General features: G+C 44.9%; 3 protein-coding genes across 4 annotated transcripts; 2 read left to right on the top strand and 1 right to left on the bottom strand.

The window, feature by feature from the left end:
• The first annotated feature begins 1,103 nt into the window (after positions 1–1,103).
• On the top strand, positions 1,104–11,555 carry lck (LCK proto-oncogene, Src family tyrosine kinase). Its single transcript, XM_078089820.1, has 13 exons — positions 1,104–1,355; positions 2,747–2,868; positions 3,401–3,461; positions 4,199–4,289; positions 5,097–5,195; positions 5,328–5,431; positions 5,568–5,717; positions 5,813–5,965; positions 6,815–6,994; positions 8,906–8,982; positions 10,524–10,677; positions 10,760–10,891; positions 10,982–11,555. The coding sequence occupies exons 2-13, from the start codon at positions 2,761–2,763 to the stop codon at positions 11,176–11,178; spliced, it is 1,506 nt and encodes a 501-aa protein (XP_077945946.1). The 5' UTR covers positions 1,104–1,355; positions 2,747–2,760; the 3' UTR covers positions 11,179–11,555.
• Positions 11,556–11,803: 248 nt separating this feature from the next.
• On the top strand, positions 11,804–16,773 carry LOC120832977 (putative histone deacetylase 1-B). Of its 2 annotated transcripts, none has more exons than XM_040199711.2 (14): positions 11,804–12,307; positions 12,984–13,096; positions 13,180–13,297; positions 13,384–13,458; positions 13,566–13,704; positions 13,960–14,101; positions 14,182–14,274; positions 14,373–14,481; positions 14,574–14,714; positions 14,977–15,085; positions 15,198–15,328; positions 15,434–15,604; positions 15,748–15,799; positions 15,884–16,773. In XM_040199711.2, exons 1-14 carry the CDS (start codon positions 12,256–12,258, stop codon positions 15,909–15,911), a joined length of 1,473 nt encoding a protein of 490 aa, XP_040055645.1. In that variant the 5' UTR covers positions 11,804–12,255; the 3' UTR covers positions 15,912–16,773. The 2 variants fall into 2 exon arrangements, with proteins under 2 accessions (XP_040055645.1, XP_040055646.1); XM_040199712.2 differs by having other exon boundaries at positions 12,008–12,307; positions 15,434–15,586.
• An 85-nt stretch (positions 16,774–16,858) lies between these two features.
• On the bottom strand, positions 16,859–19,941 carry tmem54a (transmembrane protein 54a). Its single transcript, XM_040199710.2, has 6 exons — positions 19,729–19,941; positions 18,287–18,483; positions 18,078–18,137; positions 17,630–17,824; positions 17,358–17,495; positions 16,859–17,249 (listed from the first exon to the last, which is right to left on the bottom strand). The coding sequence occupies exons 1-6, from the start codon at positions 19,739–19,741 to the stop codon at positions 17,118–17,120; spliced, it is 735 nt and encodes a 244-aa protein (XP_040055644.2). The 5' UTR covers positions 19,742–19,941; the 3' UTR covers positions 16,859–17,117.
• Positions 19,942–20,570: the final 629 nt, after the last annotated feature.

Genomic DNA, 20,570 nt, shown 5'->3' with positions numbered 1-20,570 from the left:
ATCTCCAGAAACAATTAGGCTCTTTTATCTTCCCTTCGTATTAAATTTGTGTTGCATAAAATTCTGTCCTGCAAGAAAGATGTGATACGCTTGGACGACGGGCTATTTAAACTAGCTCGGTAAAAAACTCTGAAACATAACATCAATATCAAACGTTCTCCCCTCAAAAAGCTAAACCGCCTCACCCACCCTCACAATCTCTGTGCTTCAACGGAAAAATAATTTCATCAAGTGAGACACGATCTGCGTTATGGCGTCTTAGCACACACGTCTGTGCACTTCCTGTAATGTTTGGTCTGACTTCCTGCCCGCGCCGGCTCTGTAGCAGCAGCCGTTCCCCACAAGAAAAGAGCCCACAGCGGAGTTGCCTATATATAAGGTAGGAAAGGCACCAGCGTATAGTGTCTGAGTGTGTGCATCCTGAGAGACCCTTGTTCATGTGTCCTTCCGGGGGCTTAAAAGTGAACGGCTTTGAACCCGTGAATAAAATGATGGTTTGGCCTGAGGGGGTGGGGGGTTCATTCACTACGTGACACTTGTTTGGTTCTTTTCCTCTGTGCGTGCGATATTTAAGAATCATTTCATCTTAGTTCCCTTCACTTTTGACTTGGTGGCATGAACCACGGCCAAAGTCTATTTTTAAAAAGGTTTGCTGGCCACAAGAAGAACAGCTACAAACCACATTTGCGATTGACAAAAATAGGCAGGTTGACTTCATAGGAACCTGAGGCCTACGGAGATAATATGCCTGTCCCAAATTGCCAGTATTGACATTTACATCACTGCAAATGTTCTACCTTATAATTAGTTGTAAAACTACCTTATCAAATACTCTCTTGCAGGGTAAGTTCCCACCTCACCTTGACTTTACGTTGATGCTCCTCAGATTAAAGGTCACGGATGCACAGACGTTACACGCAAAAATAAAAAATATAAACATAACCTCACCTACCAACCCTACCATGGCCTCTTTTTTTTCTTTAAAAACTAAATTGGAAACATCGCTGATAGACGTGCTGTCCTGACCCATTTACTTCCATGGAGCCCACAACGTTCCTCCTGCTCGCACAGAGCTGCAGAGGTGAAGCACCTGCTAGAAGCGTGCAGAGCAACCCTCAACCTTTCAACGACAGGAAACCCTGTGAGTCGCTCTGCTCCACTCCTCCTGAGTGTGTATCTGCGCGCGTACAGACGCACAGCACGGCACCTCGAGCGCAGAGATAGTTATAATAAGAGAAGCGGACGATGATTTCTCGAAACCCGGGCTCCGGATAACTGTTCAATCAAGAATATCTCTATGGCGGTACAGGAAATCTGACATTGGACGCGTTAAGAGACATTTTATATTTCAAGAGGTAAGTTTCCAACTTATCTATCAAGATCTATCAGCGTTACATAGGTTCAAAATATAATAATAATAGTAATAAAAAGACGGTTACTGTAAACCCTTAACCTATTATCATCACATGTGTTGTATCAAGTATGCTGAAAAAATCAGAAGCTTTGTTGAGAAAATATTTTGAATTTTATAAAATATATATAAATTGATATATGGAGAAGAAAAATGTCCAAACCCAGAATCAGGTAAAAATCCTTTTAAATTGTTCTTGGGGTTACATGATATAAACATAAACACAAAGCCGATGCTGGTTGTGTCCTTTTCTTAGTTGAAAAAAATCTGTTAAAAAAACTAAAACATAAAAAAGGGGGGTTAAAAATTAAAATATAAACTTCAGACATGTATGTGTTTTTAAATTACGTGGTAACTTTGTGTAAGATAATGTATGTGATAATACATTATCACAGTGTGAAACATCAAAATTGAAGCAAACTAAAGTTTAACAAAGCCTCTTTTATTCATTTAGCTTCTCGTAGCCTTCTTCATTTCTGCAGGAAACTGCAAATTATTAGTTTACTCACTGACCAAAGCTAGAAGTCTTTGGTCAGTCTCACAAGGAAGGCTCTTTATAAAGGCCATCAGCTGCAGATCACAAAAAGAAGAGGGAAGCCCCTCAATGGAAAATTCTGACTTCATCTGAGCCCCCCTGAGTGTTGGCCATTCGGCGTAGCAGCACTGATGATAATAATAAGAAAAACCTCTTCATACCCTGGTGGATTACTGTGATGTCGTTGCTTGGGGTCGCAGTACACTGGCGGCCTGTTATTGTTATCGCCGGGTCAGGCCTCTCCACATTTTTCTCACAGCTCTAAAGCCTTTGGGGCGATTAGCCCACTGACCCTGTTCTGGGAGCGGCCCAACGGCAGCCAAGTGAGCTCGAGAAAGCCCATGCGTGCAGGGCACCGGTATAAAGCACAATGGGGCGCGCGCGTCGTCGGATTACACAAGATTTCGTGCAGCCTGCTTCTCAGGCCCGAAGTAGAGTCGGAACATGTGCCGCTCGCTATGTGCGATGCTTCAGGTGGCAACTGCGGTGTCGCTGTGTGACACAGCTCTGGGTCGGGTTCTAGTGGGCCGGTGTGTGCAGGTTCCAATGGTGTAAAATTTGGTCCTAAAATGGAAGATTTTTTAAAAGTGTTGGTTTTTTAGTTTCCGGCTCGATTCAAGCGCTTCGCCTCCATTTTGAAGCGAGGCCCCCTGTCCCATCCGATCACAGTGATTTTAAGGAAACTCAACCACGAGTTGGGAATCTGCAATTCTAATATCTGGCCCTTTTTTCATTCCAATGTGAGTAGCTTTAATCAATATCGTATGATAAACTCTAAACCTTAATTTCATCCTAAAAAGAGAAAGCAGAAAACATGGGATGTAACTGCAGTTCGGACTACTCAGACGGGGAGTGGATGGAGAACCTGGATGAAATCTGTGAGCACTGCAGCTGTCCCATACCTCCCCAGTCATGCAATCCAGTAAGTGTCAATGTGCGTTGTGGCACGTTGCAGCGCATGAATGAATCAGAGTCTGTCTGTGAGGGAGTGAGATTAACGTGAGTGGGTTTGGGTTACAGTGCGGTTGAATGTGAATGACCCCACTCGTGGGTCATCATTATAGATCGCCCACGGTACCAGTGGGATGGTGTGAACACAACAAGTGCTCCCACGGTTCATTAAGTGTAAATTATAAAGCGTCACCCTTCTGTATGTTTGAATCCAGAAACATTTTGAAGTTCTCAGTTGTGCGTTTGATGTAGTGGGAGAGAGATTATTTCCAGAGTGGTTTGGATCCTCTGCATGAGTTAGATGTCCTATTAGATTAAAATAACGGGGGAAGCCACCTGCGTGTGCTACAATAGGTCGAGACATTTTGTCTGGGAGAAAAAAAATGTCACTGGTGACATTTTACTGGTGTGTGTTGGTGTCTTGTTTTAGCGCATCAATCTTCTGGTGTTTGTTGAAAAGTTCAGATTAAGTTGTGAATCTAATATTGTAATTCCTTCACTAGTACACAGACCAGCTGACTCCATACCCAGCACAGCATTCACCTCCTACATCTCCTTTACCAGGTAACACGATGCAGCAGGTCTTCATTTATCTACAGGACAAGCAGTGGCAGTAAACTAAAGGGAAATGTGGAAAAACAGAACGGCATTATTATGAAGCAAATGTATTTTAGTGAATATAAGTAGTAGTAAATAAGTGAATATGAATGGTTTGTATTATAATAGGATTGGCTACATAATGGAATTATATTTAAATATGTTGTATATTGATACGCTTAGAATTTTCCCATCTCCACTAAATTTGTTATTAAAATAAGTTATTCTAGTAAATGCGCTTTATATTTTCCCCCCTCAACATTTGACGCTTTGCTTGACAAAATCTCCCTTATTGTTTTAATAATATCCCATAAATATTTTAGTGTGTAATCTGCTTTCTTCTTTTTTCCACAATTCTTTTTTTTTTTTTTTATCTATTTCTGTATATGTATATATACATACGAGTAAGTAAATGCGTCCAGATTGTAAGACCCTCTGAGGCAAATTTGGGATTCGTAATTTTGGATTTTACAATTTGTACACACGGGACATGTATACACATATATACATGCTCTGTATATATAGTAGAAATGTCCCACTACTTCCATTCAACGTTGCCATCGAGCCTTTAGCGACAGCCATTTGTCAAAATATCAGATCGCACGGGATCCAAACAACCAGCACACAACATTGGCTGTGTGAAATGTATCAATATATTTCATTTATGTTTTGTTTGCCAAAATCTTAAGACATCCCTCTTGCAGACAACCTTGTGGTGGCCATATACAGTTATGAACCCACCCATGATGGTGACCTGGGCTTTGAGAAGGGAGACACGCTCAAGATCATCAACAAGTAAGCTGCTGATTGAAATATATTTGGTCCAGAGCTCGGTAGAAAACACAAGAATTTGTACCACCAGCTGAAAAGCCTCGGCTAGTTAGTAAAGGACAATATGTGATGCCAGGGACATCCGTGCCCACTTAGTTATCAATTACAGCCACATGGTCTTCAAGGTGACCCGGGGACTTTTACATGAGCCCGGTCGTTTTTCAGTGTATTCAGGCAACAACAACAAAAAAAAACCGAGGTGTCATTTTTGACCTTGTTGCTGTTGTCGCTATTCGCAGGACAACCACCCACGGTAGTCCTTCCGCCAATTAGAACAGCACTCAAAAAATGTCGCTGTAGGTGCCAGCTCTGTGCTGTGCGCTCTAGCCTGCACTAAAGAGCCGTTTATATCTGATGAAAGTAGGCACGTGTCATGCATTCAGCTTCCTGCCCGGGGATGTGTTGCATGTCAGCAGCACCCCTTACTGCGGCTTCAAGTTTCCCGTCTCTCTACTCTTAACTATTAAATAAAGACAGAACCTTAATGGACTGTAAAGAGTTTATCTATGGAGTGCATATATACATACAAACATCAGATTCTAATGGAGTCTTTTTTAGTTCATTCAGTCAGAATTGGTTTTACCACTTTGTTGCCTGGAAGATATCTTTAAGAATATCATGGTTTTGATTCAAGGGAGAACTCTCCTATGAATGTCCAAACTACATAGCCTAGACATTTATGTTACCTACCTTTTCACCTTTCATTCGCAGTGATTGTGTATTCGTTCCCCCCATGTGAACTCACTCACTGCTGTCTCTTTTCACATCCAGGGATGATCCAGAGTGGTATTTGGCAGAGTCCCTCATCACGGGCCAGCGAGGCTACATCCCGCATAACTTTGTGGCAATGACCACAGTGGAGACCGAACCGTACGTCGCACAGAAAACATATTGATGCCTCTCTCTCGACGGCACTTCACTCGCACCGTGCACGCTGTGTCCCCGGGCCAAGGGGAAGTGGTTAGCTCAAAGTGTGATGCATGTCGTGTGCTTGTGCTGCAGGTGGTTCTTTAAGAACATTTCTAGAAACGAAGCCATGAGGCTCCTCTTGTCTCCTGGGAACACGCTGGGCTCCTTCTTGATTCGAGAGAGTGAGACGACCCAAGGTGAACTTTTAACACAATTAAACACTATTTGCGCACATGGTAGTTTCTCAGCAGCATATTTGAGGAAGGCCTTCCACTGTTCCATAATATGTTAAGATATCACATCACAGAAGGACGTGCTTCCTCCTTGTTCCAGGTTCATATTCCCTTTCGATCAGGGACTTAGACCACGACACCGGGGAAGGAGTCAAGCACTACAGAATCCGCAACATGGACAATGGTGGCTTCTACATCACAGCCAAGATCTCCTTTAGCTCGCTGAAGGAGCTCGTCCAGCATCACTCACGTGCGTGCGGCCCGCTGAGGGCACTAATGAAGGTTCGCGGCCGGGGGTCTTCGTTGCAGCGATATTTAACCCCCCCCACTCTCTTTGTCGTCCAGGCGATGCAGACGGGTTGTGCACAAAGCTGATGAAGCCGTGTCAGTCGAGGGCACCACAAAAGCCCTGGTGGCAGGACGAGTGGGAGATTCCCCGAGAGTCCCTGAAGCTGGAGCAAAAGCTTGGAGCGGGACAGTTTGGGGAAGTCTGGATGGGTAAGTGACAGGGGGGACATGTGGAGGTGGGATGGACTACAAATGCCGTCAATTCAGAGCTATATTTCCATTTTGTGCGCAGGAGTTTGAATATTTTTGAGCCAGGGTTTTTCTGCAGTTTGTGCAGCATAGTTTCCACAGCACATTCATAATTGTAGGCCTGTATGAGTTGGTTAACTGGAGGATGATGAGTTGTGTTATACACGTAATGCAACATCACTCAAAATATACATTTCCAAAGACCTTACTGACGGGAGGAATGATTCCCGAACAAGAAGGCACTATGTTTGGAGCACGAGGATATCAGTTGAAATGATCTGTACCACAATCCCCTTATTATTCAATTGGACGGGTATTTACCCTTTTATTTTCCATTCGCATTTGCCAGCAAAATACCTCATGCCAAACAACCGCTGTACCAGAGATAAACATTGCCAACCATGGAACGTGGTCTCATTTCACAGCCACTTTCTATTTACAGTATCCTCTTGCATGGCGTCTGGCATTGTATTTGTTTCTCTGTCCTCATCCAAACGTTGGTTAAATAAACTACTTGCTTGAGTAATGGGACTGTCACTTGCTATTAGGTGTTTGTTCTTGTAAATTAACAAATAAATATGGAGGAATGCTTTGAGTAGTGAATGCAATCTTTTCCTATTGCTATGCTTCACGCACGGTGTGCAATGCTGGCCTTGTTGGATGACTGAGGATGTTGCTGTGGGTTTGATTGGCATGATAGCGATATGTATGAACCCTACAAGCTGTTATGTACAATGCAATAGTTCATGCCTTCTTCTTATGGATGTCTTTCAATGGCCCGCTGATATCGAAATGTATGTATCTTCTCAGGTATCTACAACAACGACAGGCGGGTGGCTATTAAGAACCTGAAGATGGGAACAATGTCAGTGGAAGCCTTCCTGGCAGAGGCCAACATGATGAAGAACCTGCAGCATCCGTGCCTCGTACGCCTCTTCGCCGTCGTTACCCAGGAGCCAATCTATATTGTCACGGAGTACATGGAAAATGGTGGGTAGAAATACTGTAGACGTGTCACAGCATGCGGCATTTTGCTAATAACACCGACCATCATGAGGGAATTTCATCACCGAAAGCCTCTGAGGACATGGATGAGCTTGGTCCCAGGGTATCGTTGTGAAAGGAATGCTCATTCCAAGCTGAATCAAAAAAAATATCTTTTCTGTCATCACACCAACTCAGTTCAGTCTAGTCATCAGGAATACGCCCAAACCTGTCTGAAACTTATTTCTTCGATAATCTGCTGCCCCGATCAAGACAAAGAAAGTATTTTATAGACAGCGGTGAGTGGGAGACGTTCAGGACCAAACACGTACCGCACTGAGGTTGCCGGAGCACATCCTTAAACTAAAGACAACGTCTGCCCAGTGAGTGCTTCGACCTTTTCGTGAGTCACTGTGTTTTCAGACGTGACTCCGTTGAATTACCTGAACGCCTTTTGTTCGCAGAACCACAGCTGCCTCCTTGTGCGTCCGTGTTAACTAATGGAAATGATATGAGGTGCACATTACTGGAACAATAGCGCACAATCATCAATCGCGATTGGACGCGAATGCCGCTCTGGGAGCGAACCTAAATTTAGGAAGGGAAGGCCATGATGCTTCTCCTCCCGAAGCACGCCGCTCCGCTGAAGTGGCCTGCTATTCTCGGCCTCTCCCCACGGCGCTCCCGCATTCGCCGCTCTTTGCTGAATATGGGTTCAGAGCAAACATGAACTTTGACTTCTTTTCCGGGCCCCTTTTCCAGACAGATTACGTGGTGTTTACTCACCGAGGGGAAGTCTCCCGCGGCCCGTCTGCGTCGAGGAGGTGTCAAGGAGAGGGTGATTCACAAGGTTATTGTTCACCCAGAAGCCTTTATGATACTTGGCTATTTTCCAGCCTGTATCCCGAAGTCTGCATTACACACGTGTGTCCACAGACATGAACCCTATTAAGCTAAAACATTACAAAGCAAAGTAGGTGTGAGAGTGCTGCAACTCACAAACACAAGTTAATAAAACGGAGACGTGGTAACAGCTGTAAACAAATACTTTATTGGACCCAAATGCAGCATACGCGTAAAAGTGATCCATTTCCCTTAAATAATTACAAAAGTCTTTCTAATTGTTTTTCTCCCTGGGATGAACACTACAAAATGCACGGAGAGATGCCGTCACAAGCAAAGCAACCGCCTTCCAGCTGTGTTGAATGGAGTGCCTTTGTCTTGCATGAGCGGCCTGTAAACCACCAGCAGCGGCCCTACACGAGGCCGCCTCTTTGTCCGCTGTCCCCGTGTGGACAGGACACAATCGCCGCCTCTGTTGTCAAGAGAAAGGATGGCTCGAAGGGCCCGTCTTTTCCAGTTTGACCTTTTTAAAAAAAATAATTGTTGGAGCCAACAAAGATGGAAAATAACAGGCGTGTCATCCCAGCTTCCCTTTGTGACCTCGACAAAGAGCGATCCTCTGGCTCTCAGACTTCTAAAGCTTCTGGACTGAAGGCGTCCTCTTTCCTGCGACAGTCATTCCTCTTATTTCCTTTGGTTTGACTTTTGGCTGGCATGCAGAGGTATTGTTCTCTGCTAATCTAACGCAGCACAAAATATGTTGTCAGAAACTTTGCATCAACATGACAGATGTCCTGTGTACTTCCTCAAAATGTTATGTTCTCTGATTTGAAATGCTATTTCCGGTCCGACTGTCTATTTATGTCGGGGAAGGGGGGGGTCATGACAAGGAAAATATTGTTGTTGACAAAGCACGGCTTTGGTTTGTCTGTGATGTATTTATGGCTGCAATGATGGTGGTAAACCAGTTCATAATTTGCACAAGTAGGTTGCTAAATTCCGTCAGCTGTGGTGGCATCATTTATAATATGAATTCATATCGTTGAGCAAAGTCTTGAATGTTGTTTTCTCCAGGAAGCCTGGTGGATTACCTGAAAACAGCAGAGGGAGGCACTTTACCCATGAACACTCTGATTGACATGGCGGCGCAGGCAAGAAATCTTTATTTTTCTTTTTTACTGTGAATATTTCCATACTTCTCTCCATACATCATTTACCGGATTCCCTTTCCTATTCTCTCAGCGCGATACTCATAGACTGAAATGTGAGCTACTGTTGAAACAGAGCTTGCACTCAACAATCGTGTAACAACCACAGGTGTGTGAGCAGAGGTGTGTGTGTGTGTATTGCCGTAAACTCCGATGTCAACATTTTGGCACAAATAAAACTGTTGTATAATGAAAGCCCGAATTAGTGGATTAAAAAAAGACAAATTCACCACAGGGAAAACCTGGTACAGTCTGCACACTATGCAGATTCTTCCGCTTAATTTCTCTACAAATACAATAAGACGCTCGGTCACAGCTTCGCCGATGTGACACCCGTCGTGTTCTGTCACCCGTATGAAAAACAATGTTGGGAAATGTAAAATTCCACAAAATTCAACATTAGCTTGTTTCAGCACAAACAATGTTCTTGACTGTTTTTAAATCTTCTTGCTTTATTTTTAGATGTTTTTAATGTTTTTTACGTGATGCACTTTTAACTGCCTAGTTGTTGAAAGACCCTTTTTTCTAGGCCAAGCTACCGGCTTTGGCTTCTGTTTGAGCGTAAAAATATGATCAATATGATATGATATCAATGCTCCTATCTAGTTCTATAAGAACAATCACGCTCACATCTACTTCTCAAAATGTATACCTGCAAGGAAAGGAACTTACATATATTGTGAGCGTGGGAATGGAAAATAAAACCACAGGATGAGAGACTGAAACTTTACTGTTGAACACGACAAGCGATTCTTCAGCCAGCGAAGACAAAATCTCCCACCATCACGTGATGTACCATAACAATCAAAATGATTGATGGCCTTGATCTGGTCTTGGACGATGTCCACATCCTCATCTCTGCTAAAGAAACGTGCTTTAGTTAAATAGTTCAACGAACGCAAAGTAATGGTTTAAAGTTTCGGATTGAGTCGCACCACAATCAAACGGAAGGTGAATAGGTGTCAAGTTGCCCGACGGGGGAGTCGTGACAACAGAAGACAGACATACGTAGGTCACACGTTTGTGACGAGACCCTCGGGGCCATTTGCACCTACGTCATAGATTCTTGAGCCTGAACTATAAAAAACGTTCACAAAAGGCCCAGATGCGTAAACTATGCGTTGTGAGTTCTGTGGAAACCTTATGATATCAGGCGAAGCATGAACTTCCCTCTGAGTTCTGCCGATGTCGAGGTGACCCACGCGGTGTTTGATTGAGTCAGAAACACGCAGTCGCAGGAGTTATCCGTCAGTCTTGCAGGAGACTAAGCTACAGGCAGCACGGCAAGCTTTTCATATATCAGGAAGTGGAGCCGGCGCAGCTGTGTACCTGGGTGGAGTACGGAGGTAGGCTGGGGAAGTGTTAGACTCCCTGGTCAAGGAGGTCAGCTGACCAGCAAACACAATATGGAAAACATCCACAGGTCCCTCCGAACTGAAACGTAGGGTCACAGGGCCCGTCTAAGGGTGTGCTTCCCCCTGCAGGTGGCCGAGGGCATGGCTTTTATAGAGATGAAAAACTACATTCATCGAGACCTGAGAGCAGCCAATATTCTGGTGTCCAGTGAACTCGTCTGCAAGATTGCCGACTTTGGACTGGCGAGGCTGATCGAGGACAACGAATACACAGCAAGAGAGGGTAAAACAGCGTCGGCGAATTCGCATGCTCATCCTCATCTTCAGGCCATATGATGTGTCTCACGTCGCTCTTCCCGTGTCAGGTGCAAAGTTCCCCATCAAATGGACAGCCCCAGAGGCTATCAACTATGGCACCTTTTCCATAAAATCAGATGTGTGGTCATTCGGCATCCTCCTGACAGAAATAGTGACATATGGACGCATACCGTACCCTGGTAAGCACTCGTGAACTGTACCCATGCCCCTCCATCGCAGTGTCCGTTTATAAAAATACTCAAATAAGAAGTGTTTCACTTGTTTTTAAGGTATGTCCAACCCGGAGGTCATCCAGAACCTCGAGAGGGGCTACAGAATGCCGAAGCCGGAGAACTGTTCAGATGGACTCTATGGCGTCATGGGCCTGTGCTGGAAGGAGAACCCGGACGACAGGCCCACCTTTGAGTACCTGAAGAGCGTTCTGGAAGATTTCTTCACTGCCACAGAGAGGCAGTACCAGGAATAGCTCCGGTTGGGCGGCGGACGCACATCAGACTAAACTGAAGGCGAAGCCTTTGGAGATGGAGGGTGGATATTGTTTGCCCTTTGTTTGTAAAGAGGACGTGCCGTTATATTGATATTGAAACTGTGATCACCCAAACGTGCTCTTAGATAGTCTCCAGATTGGACAGTCCCGTGAGAGCTGGATCACTGCAGAGCGGATAGCGAACGGATAGCGAGCGCCATGCAACCAAGATGTAAATACCCTCAAAGTGCTTCATCTGTGTTTTACCTCGGCAGATCAATTTTGCTCATTATTTCATAATACAAAAATGCAAGATTGTTTGAAGAAAATGTTTGAATTCTTTGTTATACACATGTATTAAATACAATCTTACTAAATGTTGGAAATTGTAGTTTTGATCTTGTATCCAGTTGGCAACATTTTCCCCAGTTACCAAAAATATGTATTTGTGATTGTGCACGTCTCTCAAGCAGTAGAGGACTGTATTTTTTTTTAAATATGGAACTACTACTACTACTACTACTACTACTTGTTCTGCTTCTCAGTACTTTCATTTACTTTCCTTTTCTACGTTATACTTCTGGGCACATTTGGGCCTTTATAAAGAATGAACACCGCTCCACCTGGAACATCTGCATTATTAAAAGGCTGCACACATTGGTACATAAATCTCTCAGAATCTGAAAACATATGAATGAATAGGCTATAGAAGTTAATGCGATACTAGGGGAAGCACGTTGCTGCAGAAACAGTACTTGTAAGTGCATTTGACTTCTCCTGCACTTGTAATTGAGTTTGCACATTGTGGCTTTACTTCCTTTAATACGTTATATAGTTAACGGGTAACGTTAGTTCAACGGTGTCAAATAAGCATCGACATTGAGGAGGAGGAGGAAGAGGAGGAAGGGGAGGAGGAGGAGTAAGGGGAGGACTCGCTCGCTCCCTGCCGGAAGCAGCCGGTATTACTCCCCTCTGATTGGACGTGATACAAACTATCCGCTTCTTGTCGCTGTTGTCTCCTGCGGTGTGCGAGTGGGGGGGTGAAAGACAAGCCAGCCACACAAAAAAAGCGCTAAAATGGCGCTTACTTCTCAAGGAACAAAGAAGAAAGTTTGCTACTACTACGACGGTGAGTACTCGCCTGCGGTTACTTCACCGAAGCGGAGCCGCGGGTGAACCGAATTCGCACAGTTCGCGCGCACCGAAAGGCTTCCGTTTGTTCCCCCAACTCGCTAGCACGGCGCGCTAGCTAGCTGGCTGGCTAGCCGGGCTAGCTTGAGTAGCAGGCGGCTTTCCCCTCATCGCGGTGGAGCGAGCGTCGCCAAATACACGCACGGTGTCGATGCCGCGCGCGGCTTGCCAGCCGAGATGTGTTTCCGATGCGTTTTCGTAGCAGATAATAGTTTTTTCATTAGATTTGTAGCGTGATTTTGTACGGGTCACTAGCTAACGAGCTAACAATGGGGGGGGGGGGGGGGGGCGGGCGGGGTGGCATTGACGTTCGAGCCTCTACGTTAAAATTGCTCATCTTCCCTGCCGGCGTTGGGTTTACGTTTTCATCGACGTTAATCGACGTTTAAGCAGCAAAGCGCCGCCGTGTACGTGTAGCCGGGCTCATCGGTAGTTTCACGGAGGCACCTCGGTGTTTACCGGTGGTTGATGTTTGGACACCTTTCAGCGCGTAAACCCGATCCGAGCCGGAAGTCCTCTCCTCGGTGATCGCTGCCTGCCCCGTGTGTACATTTGCATGTGAAATAAACGTGTGTGTTTATTTTCTTCTTCTTCCCCCCCCCTCACCCCTCCAGGTGATGTTGGAAACTATTACTACGGGCAGGGGCACCCCATGAAGCCCCACCGGATCCGCATGACTCACAACCTGTTGCTCAACTATGGACTCTACAGAAAGATGGAGATATATGTACGATGAGCTACAGTCACGGAGCTTCACCCTCTCGTCTTGCGTCTCCCAGGAACTGACCTGTCACCTTTTTCCTGTTTCAGCGTCCGCACAAAGCCAGCGGAGAAGAGATGACCAAGTATCACAGCGACGACTACATCAAGTTCCTCCGTTCGATTAGACCGGACAACATGTCGGAGTACAGCAAACAAATGCAGAGATGTAAGTTTAGTGGGGAGGGCTTAATTGACATATATTGTTTTCATCAAACAAACCGTATTCACAATTTGCCTTTCTCTGCTTTGCAGTTAACGTGGGAGAGGACTGTCCCGTGTTTGACGGTTTGTTTGAGTTCTGCCAGCTCTCCGGAGGGGGCTCCGTCGGTACGTATTATTTGTTTTCCTCTTCATTGTTATTGTGCCATCGCTTCCCCCGGTAATCATATCAAGATTTGGTACAAGCAGCGTGTTGATCCTTCTCTGTGCTGCAGCTGGTGCGGTGAAGTTGAACAAGCAGCAGACAGACATCGCCATCAACTGGGCCGGAGGCCTGCACCACGCCAAGAAGTCCGAGGCCTCTGGGTTTTGCTACGTCAACGACATCGTACTCGCTATTCTGGAGTTACTGAAGTGAGTGCAGCGGCCCCATCGTGCACACAGGGGTCGGTTTGTTTAGAACGAGTGGTTGGGACTCGTGGTTGATCAAAAATGTCTGTCTAGGAAACTAATGAGTTAAGGGCCTGGTCGTTATCTTAAACGGGCACATTTGTTTTCAGAAGTTATTTAAAATGCATCATTTAAATACCTCGAAAGACGGCGCAAAGTTTTCCTTAAGCTAGATCGAGCGTTTTAGGGAGTCATTGACCTTTTGTTTCGTCTCTCCAGGTACCACCAGAGAGTTCTGTATATAGATATTGACATCCATCACGGCGACGGTGTGGAGGAGGCCTTCTACACCACAGACCGTGTCATGACTGTGTCCTTCCACAAGTACGGGGAGTACTTCCCTGGCACGGGTGACCTGAGGGTGAGCCTGGAATAATTTTAACCCCCATTTCCATCGTCGTTTTTCATACAGTGAGTTGACATTTCCCTCGTTCGTTGCAGGATATCGGAGCCGGTAAGGGTAAATATTACGCTGTGAATTACCCGCTGAGGGATGGCATCGACGACGAGTCGTATGAAGCCATCTTTAGACCTGTGAGTAAACAAAGGCTTGTTGTCAGTGGTGTTTCTGTAGTTGACGTCTCCCTCGGGTGGACAGCAGAATTTGAGAGCGTTGATGATTGTTTATGCAGATCATGGCCAAGGTGATGGAGATGTACCAACCCAGCGCCGTGGTTCTGCAGTGTGGAGCCGATTCTCTGTCAGGGGACCGGCTCGGTTGCTTTAACCTCACCATCAAAGGTCATTTTTTAACACCACTTTGCTGATTGCACTGAAAGCAAATATAAACAACAACTGAGAAACTGAATTTCTCTCCCCCGTGCTGTGCTCAGGCCATGCCAAGTGTGTGGAGTACATGAAGAGTTTCAACCTGCCACTGCTGATGCTGGGTGGAGGAGGCTACACCATCCGTAATGTGGCACGCTGCTGGACATATGAGACTGCAGTGGCCCTCGACACCTCCATCCCGAACGGTCAGTCTTTCATGCCAATTCTACATGGAAAATCGTTATTTTTTTATTTTTTAGAGCTGATAATAGACTGTTTTTTCAATAATTAAATATTTATGAATTATTTATCACCATGTCCATTGACCATGAAACCACAATATATTTTATGTATCATTAGTTGCTTATCTGAGAAGGGAGAGAAAATAGAGAGAATTTATAGTAGCCTCATACAAATGGTAAAATAACTTTTATAACAATTAATCTGTGAAAAAAATTGACTCGACAGAGCTCCCATACAACGACTACTTTGAGTACTTCGGACCAGACTTCAAGCTGCACATCAGCCCCTCCAACATGACCAATCAGAACACAAATGATTATCTGGAGAAGATCAAGTGAGTTTGTTTGTTTTTAAACTTGTTTTGTGAAAAGGTTGAAGTGACCACATTCTACATCGTAGACAGGTTTGTGTCCCAATTTAAGTTCAACCTGCTTTCTGTCTTCTAGGCAGCGCTTGTTTGAGAACTTGCGGATGTTGCCACACGCCCCCGGGGTCCAAATGCAGGCCATCCCAGAGGACGCCGTGCAGGAGGACAGCGGTGACGAGGAGGAGGAGGACCCGAACAAACGCATCTCTAGTAAGAACGCTGAGTCCTGATGTTTAATCAGAATGAATCTGCATCTCTGGAAACGGCGCAGTTTATAGTTTTGATTCGACCCTTCCCCTACTTGTCTGTGTTCAGTCCGCGCTCACGACAAAAGGATAGCGTGTGAGGAGGAGTTCTCTGACTCGGAGGATGAAGGCGAAGGAGGCCGCAGGAACGCAGCCAGCTTCAAGAAAGTCAAACGAGCCAAAACCGAAGGAGAGAAAGAGGGAGAAGAAAAAGAGAAGAAAGGTGAGGAGGAAACAAAAGGTATTTATCCATTTTTTTTAATTTATTTTTACACTTCCATTCCCTTGTCTTCATGTTATTTGATAAGAACATAATTTTAAGTTGGATCATCCTATCGTTCAGGCTGTATTATTACTACTATGAATTTATTTTTTATTTTATAGAAGTAAAAGAAGAAGAGAAGGTGCCGGAGGAGGAGAAAATGGACACTTCAAAGTGAGAAAACCGTGCACGCGCTTATTGACCCATGTTCATCACGTTGGCTTATTGTGTTTGTGTGTTAATTATGTCCTTTTTTAGGCCAAAAGAGGAGTCCAAGACACCGTGAGGTCCTCAGCAGCCAATGACGCCATGGCAACTGATCGGGACACATCTTAAAGCAAGATTGTTTTGAATCCTTCTCTCTGGGCTGCTGCTGTTGAAGTCAGTGAAGAACTGTATCTTTGTAATGAGACCCCCACCCCCCCCCCCCCCCCCAAATGGGATGGGGATCCAGATGTTTTCTAGGACACCTTTTCAACTGTACCGGTTTTACGGACTGAGGTTCAACGGAGTATTGTTGTTTTTTGTATGCTTTCTCGTTTTTTTATTATTAATCTTTTTATTCTATGACTTTTTGCTTATCCCCCGTGACGTAACTCTGTAAAAATGGCTTAGCACACGTATGCTTTTATATATCTGATGGATTTAACTTATTTAAATCATAGATATTTTGGCTACTTTGTTTTGTCTTTATGACTTGTCATGTCTTTAAAAATGCAGTTGAAGCATGTTAATGCAATAGATCCTTTTCTGTAATACATTTGTGTCACTGGTTTTGTCTGCTAAAGTCACCGAGTGGTCAAGAGGGTCGAGTGTACCTGAACACCTTTTTAACAAGGCACAATAAACTTGAAATTACAGTTTTATATTTTAGGTTGTAATTTACTATGTGTCCTTTAAACATTTGACAGCTTTGTCTTTTTGGGATTCCTGCCGCAAAATACTGTTTGGATCCCATAATTGCTGCCGTCAGAGCTAATTTGGACTTAAATATCCAGAGTGTATTAATCTAAAATGGGAGACAAATGCCAGAATGCATTTGTTGTGTATATATTTGTATTCTCAAAAGTGTTGTTTAAATCTGACAGATCCCAGTGTGCGTTGACAACCCCTTTTTTACACCAATAAAAATTGCCCAGAAAAGTGAAGTAGCTTTGTTCTCCTAATTTCTTCCAAAAAAAGAGTTGATAAAATTTTACGGGGTCTGATAAGGCGATAGATTCAAGATGCAGGTGACAGTGCTCTGTATTTATTTTCAAGACCATACCAAGTACACACAAACGCACACAAAATCACACATCTTAAAAAAAAACAAACAATGGCAGTACTTTATCTGAGCGAAATGCCATTTCTGCCTTAAGACATATCTTTTTTTAGATATTTTATCTGTAACAGACTCTTAAATACCAAAACTCCCGACGTTTCATTTCATGCAGGCGGGACCAGCGGTTTGCCACACGTCTGTCTGTCTCTCTCTTTAGGTTCCGCTGCCTCAGAGCCACGAGCTTTGCTGCGCTGCCGTGTCCTCCAGCAGCTCCATGTGCTCCGCGGGCTCGGCTCGCTCGGCGTCGCTGTCCAGGTTTCGCTCCGGAGGCAGTGATGGAGTTTCACCGTGGCTGCGCGGCTGAAAATTCAAACCAAGGCAACTGGCTAAAGGAAAGGATAGTTGTGTGTGTATATGTGACACGGTGAGATTGGCGGGGCAAACAAAGGCGATGGAGCAGATACTTACCCTAATGCCCCGGATCGGCCGCCTCCTGCATGGACAGAGGTAGAGGAATGAAGTGCAGGCAGCGAAGCAGCGGAAGGAGAACACCATCTCCACCACCAACATCGAGATGAGCAGAACCCACAGGATGATCGTGGTGCTCTGGTTGATTAAAGAAATGAAAAAGACGACGACACATGAACACCTTGTCTTCTTTTTTTGCAGTGTTTCAAGTCAATACAAAAACTGCTGATGGAAAAGTCTTTCGTAGCAGATAATATCTACGTCGCGCTTACGTAGATCCGGGTGGGGTCGAAGGGGCATTCGTATGTGATGCTGGAAGAGCCGTAATCCTGCCCAGAAAACTTGCAGTGTGTCAGCAGGTTGCTGCCTTTGTTGATGATGGCCTTCACCACTGCAACCAACAAGCCAACGGTGCAGGCGATGGACAGGAGGCCCGCCAGGAAGCTGAAGACCAGCAGCACCCACTGCTGCGAGGACACAACACCACGGGACGTTAGGGAAAACACAACGCCGGACCTGCTGTGTGAAAGAGACTTTTCCTCCCGACAAAATAACATCGTCGAGTAGTAGTAGAAAAGGGAGGCTGCCTGTTGCTGCAGATATCATCTTCTGTATGTTTACGCTCGTGCACTCAATCAAAAAACAGGAGGGCAGGTCCTGACAAGAGCTTGCAAATCACTGTGTGGGTGCTAAATGGAGAAGAGGGGGATCAGTATTTACCAGGATCTTGTTCCTCTTGTTTTTGGACAGGACAATGGCAATTATTCCACTGATAGTTCCCTAAGGGGAAAAGAAGTCCAACAGGAACAAAACAGGTCTTTTATCACAAATATGGATGCCACACTATTACTAAAAACCTGTTTCAAACCACCGGCCGCTATAAAAATATCAATTTGCTTTGGAGATATTCATCATTTCAGACCACTTACCACCAAGCCTGCCACAATAGCAATGACGTTAGAGATGGCGTACACCAGGATCCGGGCCTCCGCGTTCACGTTGACGTGCCTGAGCATGGCGCCGTGCACCAGCCCTCCTAGAAGGAAGTTAACGTGGCCCACCAGTACCAGCCCCAGTCCCATCTTCATCAGGGCCTTGTTGTCCTTGAGGCTGGCACAACATACTCCTGGAGGAGGCAGAAAGGTGATATTTTAACTTTTGTTTTGAACATTGTGACTTAGGCCGACAAGATGTGTAAATAATGCATAACAATGCCTGTATGACCAGTCCATATTATCACACCGAGGCATCGGACTGTATTTAAATACCAGCTGTGTGAGGGTCAGCGTTGTCGACAAAAGCACACAGAAGTTGATTTAATGTGGACGAGATGTAACTGCAGTACATTGTCAGCCTGTGGTTTCAGCAGAGCAAAAAATTAAAAAATGCGAGCCCATGTTTAGTACACCATGACAACACTTCCAATCAACCCCCTGCAGTGCTGCCAGAGGCTGCAGCAATAGCGGGAAATTCAGGGACGGAGGTCTGAGGGGGATTGTGTTGCTTGTTCTTGTTTTCCTTCCATCCTCTGAGGAAGCCACTCAACCATAACCAGGACAAAGCTTTGGTTTGGGTATTTTAAACATCGTCACCCCCCCCACATTGAACCGGCCCCAAGGGTAAGGAAGAAACACATATCGTCCTCCGGTCTATCTCATTCAAACCATATGCAGCTGAACAAAAAGGCCACTTTGTTTTGGTCACAATATTGACGGTTTGCTGCACGTGATCATTACATTACATCATTTAGCAGATGCTTTTATGCAAAGCGACTTACATTAGCGGATAGTTGTCTTGCTCAGGGACACTTCAACATGAGGCGGCCGGGACTCAAACCACCAACCTTGCGGTTCCCAGCACACCCACTCTACCCCCTGCGCCATGACGACCCTCATAGCTCACATAGAAACACTGATAGAATTAAGATTGTGACGTGGTAACTAACTAATGTATCCTTTATTCAGATATGACTTCTCTCTGTTTCTCTGTTAATTACTGATCTCTGATATTATCCTGTTTGATGTCTGACACTCAATTACGTTTTTTTTAAATTCTCACAGTGGGAGTCATATTGTGCCACTACAACGCCACAAGGAATCATATAGGAAAGTTTCACTTTCATTCAGGGGAAACTACCAAAATAAACGCGAGGCTCAAACAGTATTTGGAACTGTTTCCATTGATGAACGGAAATACTAAGATATCACACTGTGTTTTGTCACTCAAACAACAGAGAGAGAGAGAGAGAGAGAAAAAAAACCCTTTCCACGTTACGTCTCAGTTGACTACCGCGCAGACCACGCCTAAAAACGCTTTCGCTCGCAACATTTATTCTACCACGACAATGAAATACACGTGAAGGTCAACTTACCTAAACTCCCCATGGTGGATGTTATGTCAACAGTGGATCATATTAGTGTAAATGTTTTATAAAAGTCATTTCTGACAGAGCGTTTGAGTGTGTGCGGTCTTTTTTTAATGCGTCGCTGTCTTCTTCCGCTGCCGCTCACCTGCAGGCACACTGGCGTTACCTGTGCGGAAGTCCCGCCTACCTGTGAGGAGGCTCCGCCCCGATGCCTAGACTAGATAGTGGAAGTACCGGTGGTTCCACTAAAAGATTCCGTTCTAGTTTGACGACAGTGCTGCATATCCGTACAGGTACGTTTGATGAGATGAGTCATCTGGTTCACACATACGTTGGATTATATTCGTTTGTTTGGTTCCTGCAGCAGCAGGACCAGTTCTGCAGATTCTAGGTCAAGTTGTCAACCTTAGGACTTCAGAACCACAACGATGGTGCATCAGCTTTTCATCCAACAATGTTTTGTCTCTCCATCTCCTGAGATTCTTTCTTTTTTGCTTTTATAAAGAAAACCGGAGCCTAAACGTACAGGGCTGCGTTCAACTTTCCTGGAATTGTTGAGTTAATTTATGTCATCATGTTCTATGCTTGTGGATTTGACTAATTTGGTAGGGCTCAATCTCTCATCCTCAGGAGGATCCATCATACAATGAATATTCTATAACGGCACTTCAATAAATGGACGTTTTGAGTAATAAACGGAGTGAGGCCAGTTTTTGTGTTTTATATTCCCAACCAGATGTCGCTGTGGGCTCTGCAGTCCGCCCCCCTTTCCTTTTTTCTTTTTTCCAACGCATGCGCAGTTGTGCTTTTTCTTTTTTTCTGTCCCATGAGTGACCCTGGTCACTATT

Source organism: Gasterosteus aculeatus, chromosome 15 (assembly GCF_964276395.1).
Source record: "Gasterosteus aculeatus chromosome 15, fGasAcu3.hap1.1, whole genome shotgun sequence".
In the NCBI taxonomy this organism is placed as follows: Eukaryota; Metazoa; Chordata; class Actinopteri; order Perciformes; family Gasterosteidae; genus Gasterosteus; species Gasterosteus aculeatus.
Note: the sequence above shows the minus strand (reverse complement) of the source record. Positions and strands in the feature narration are given on the sequence as shown.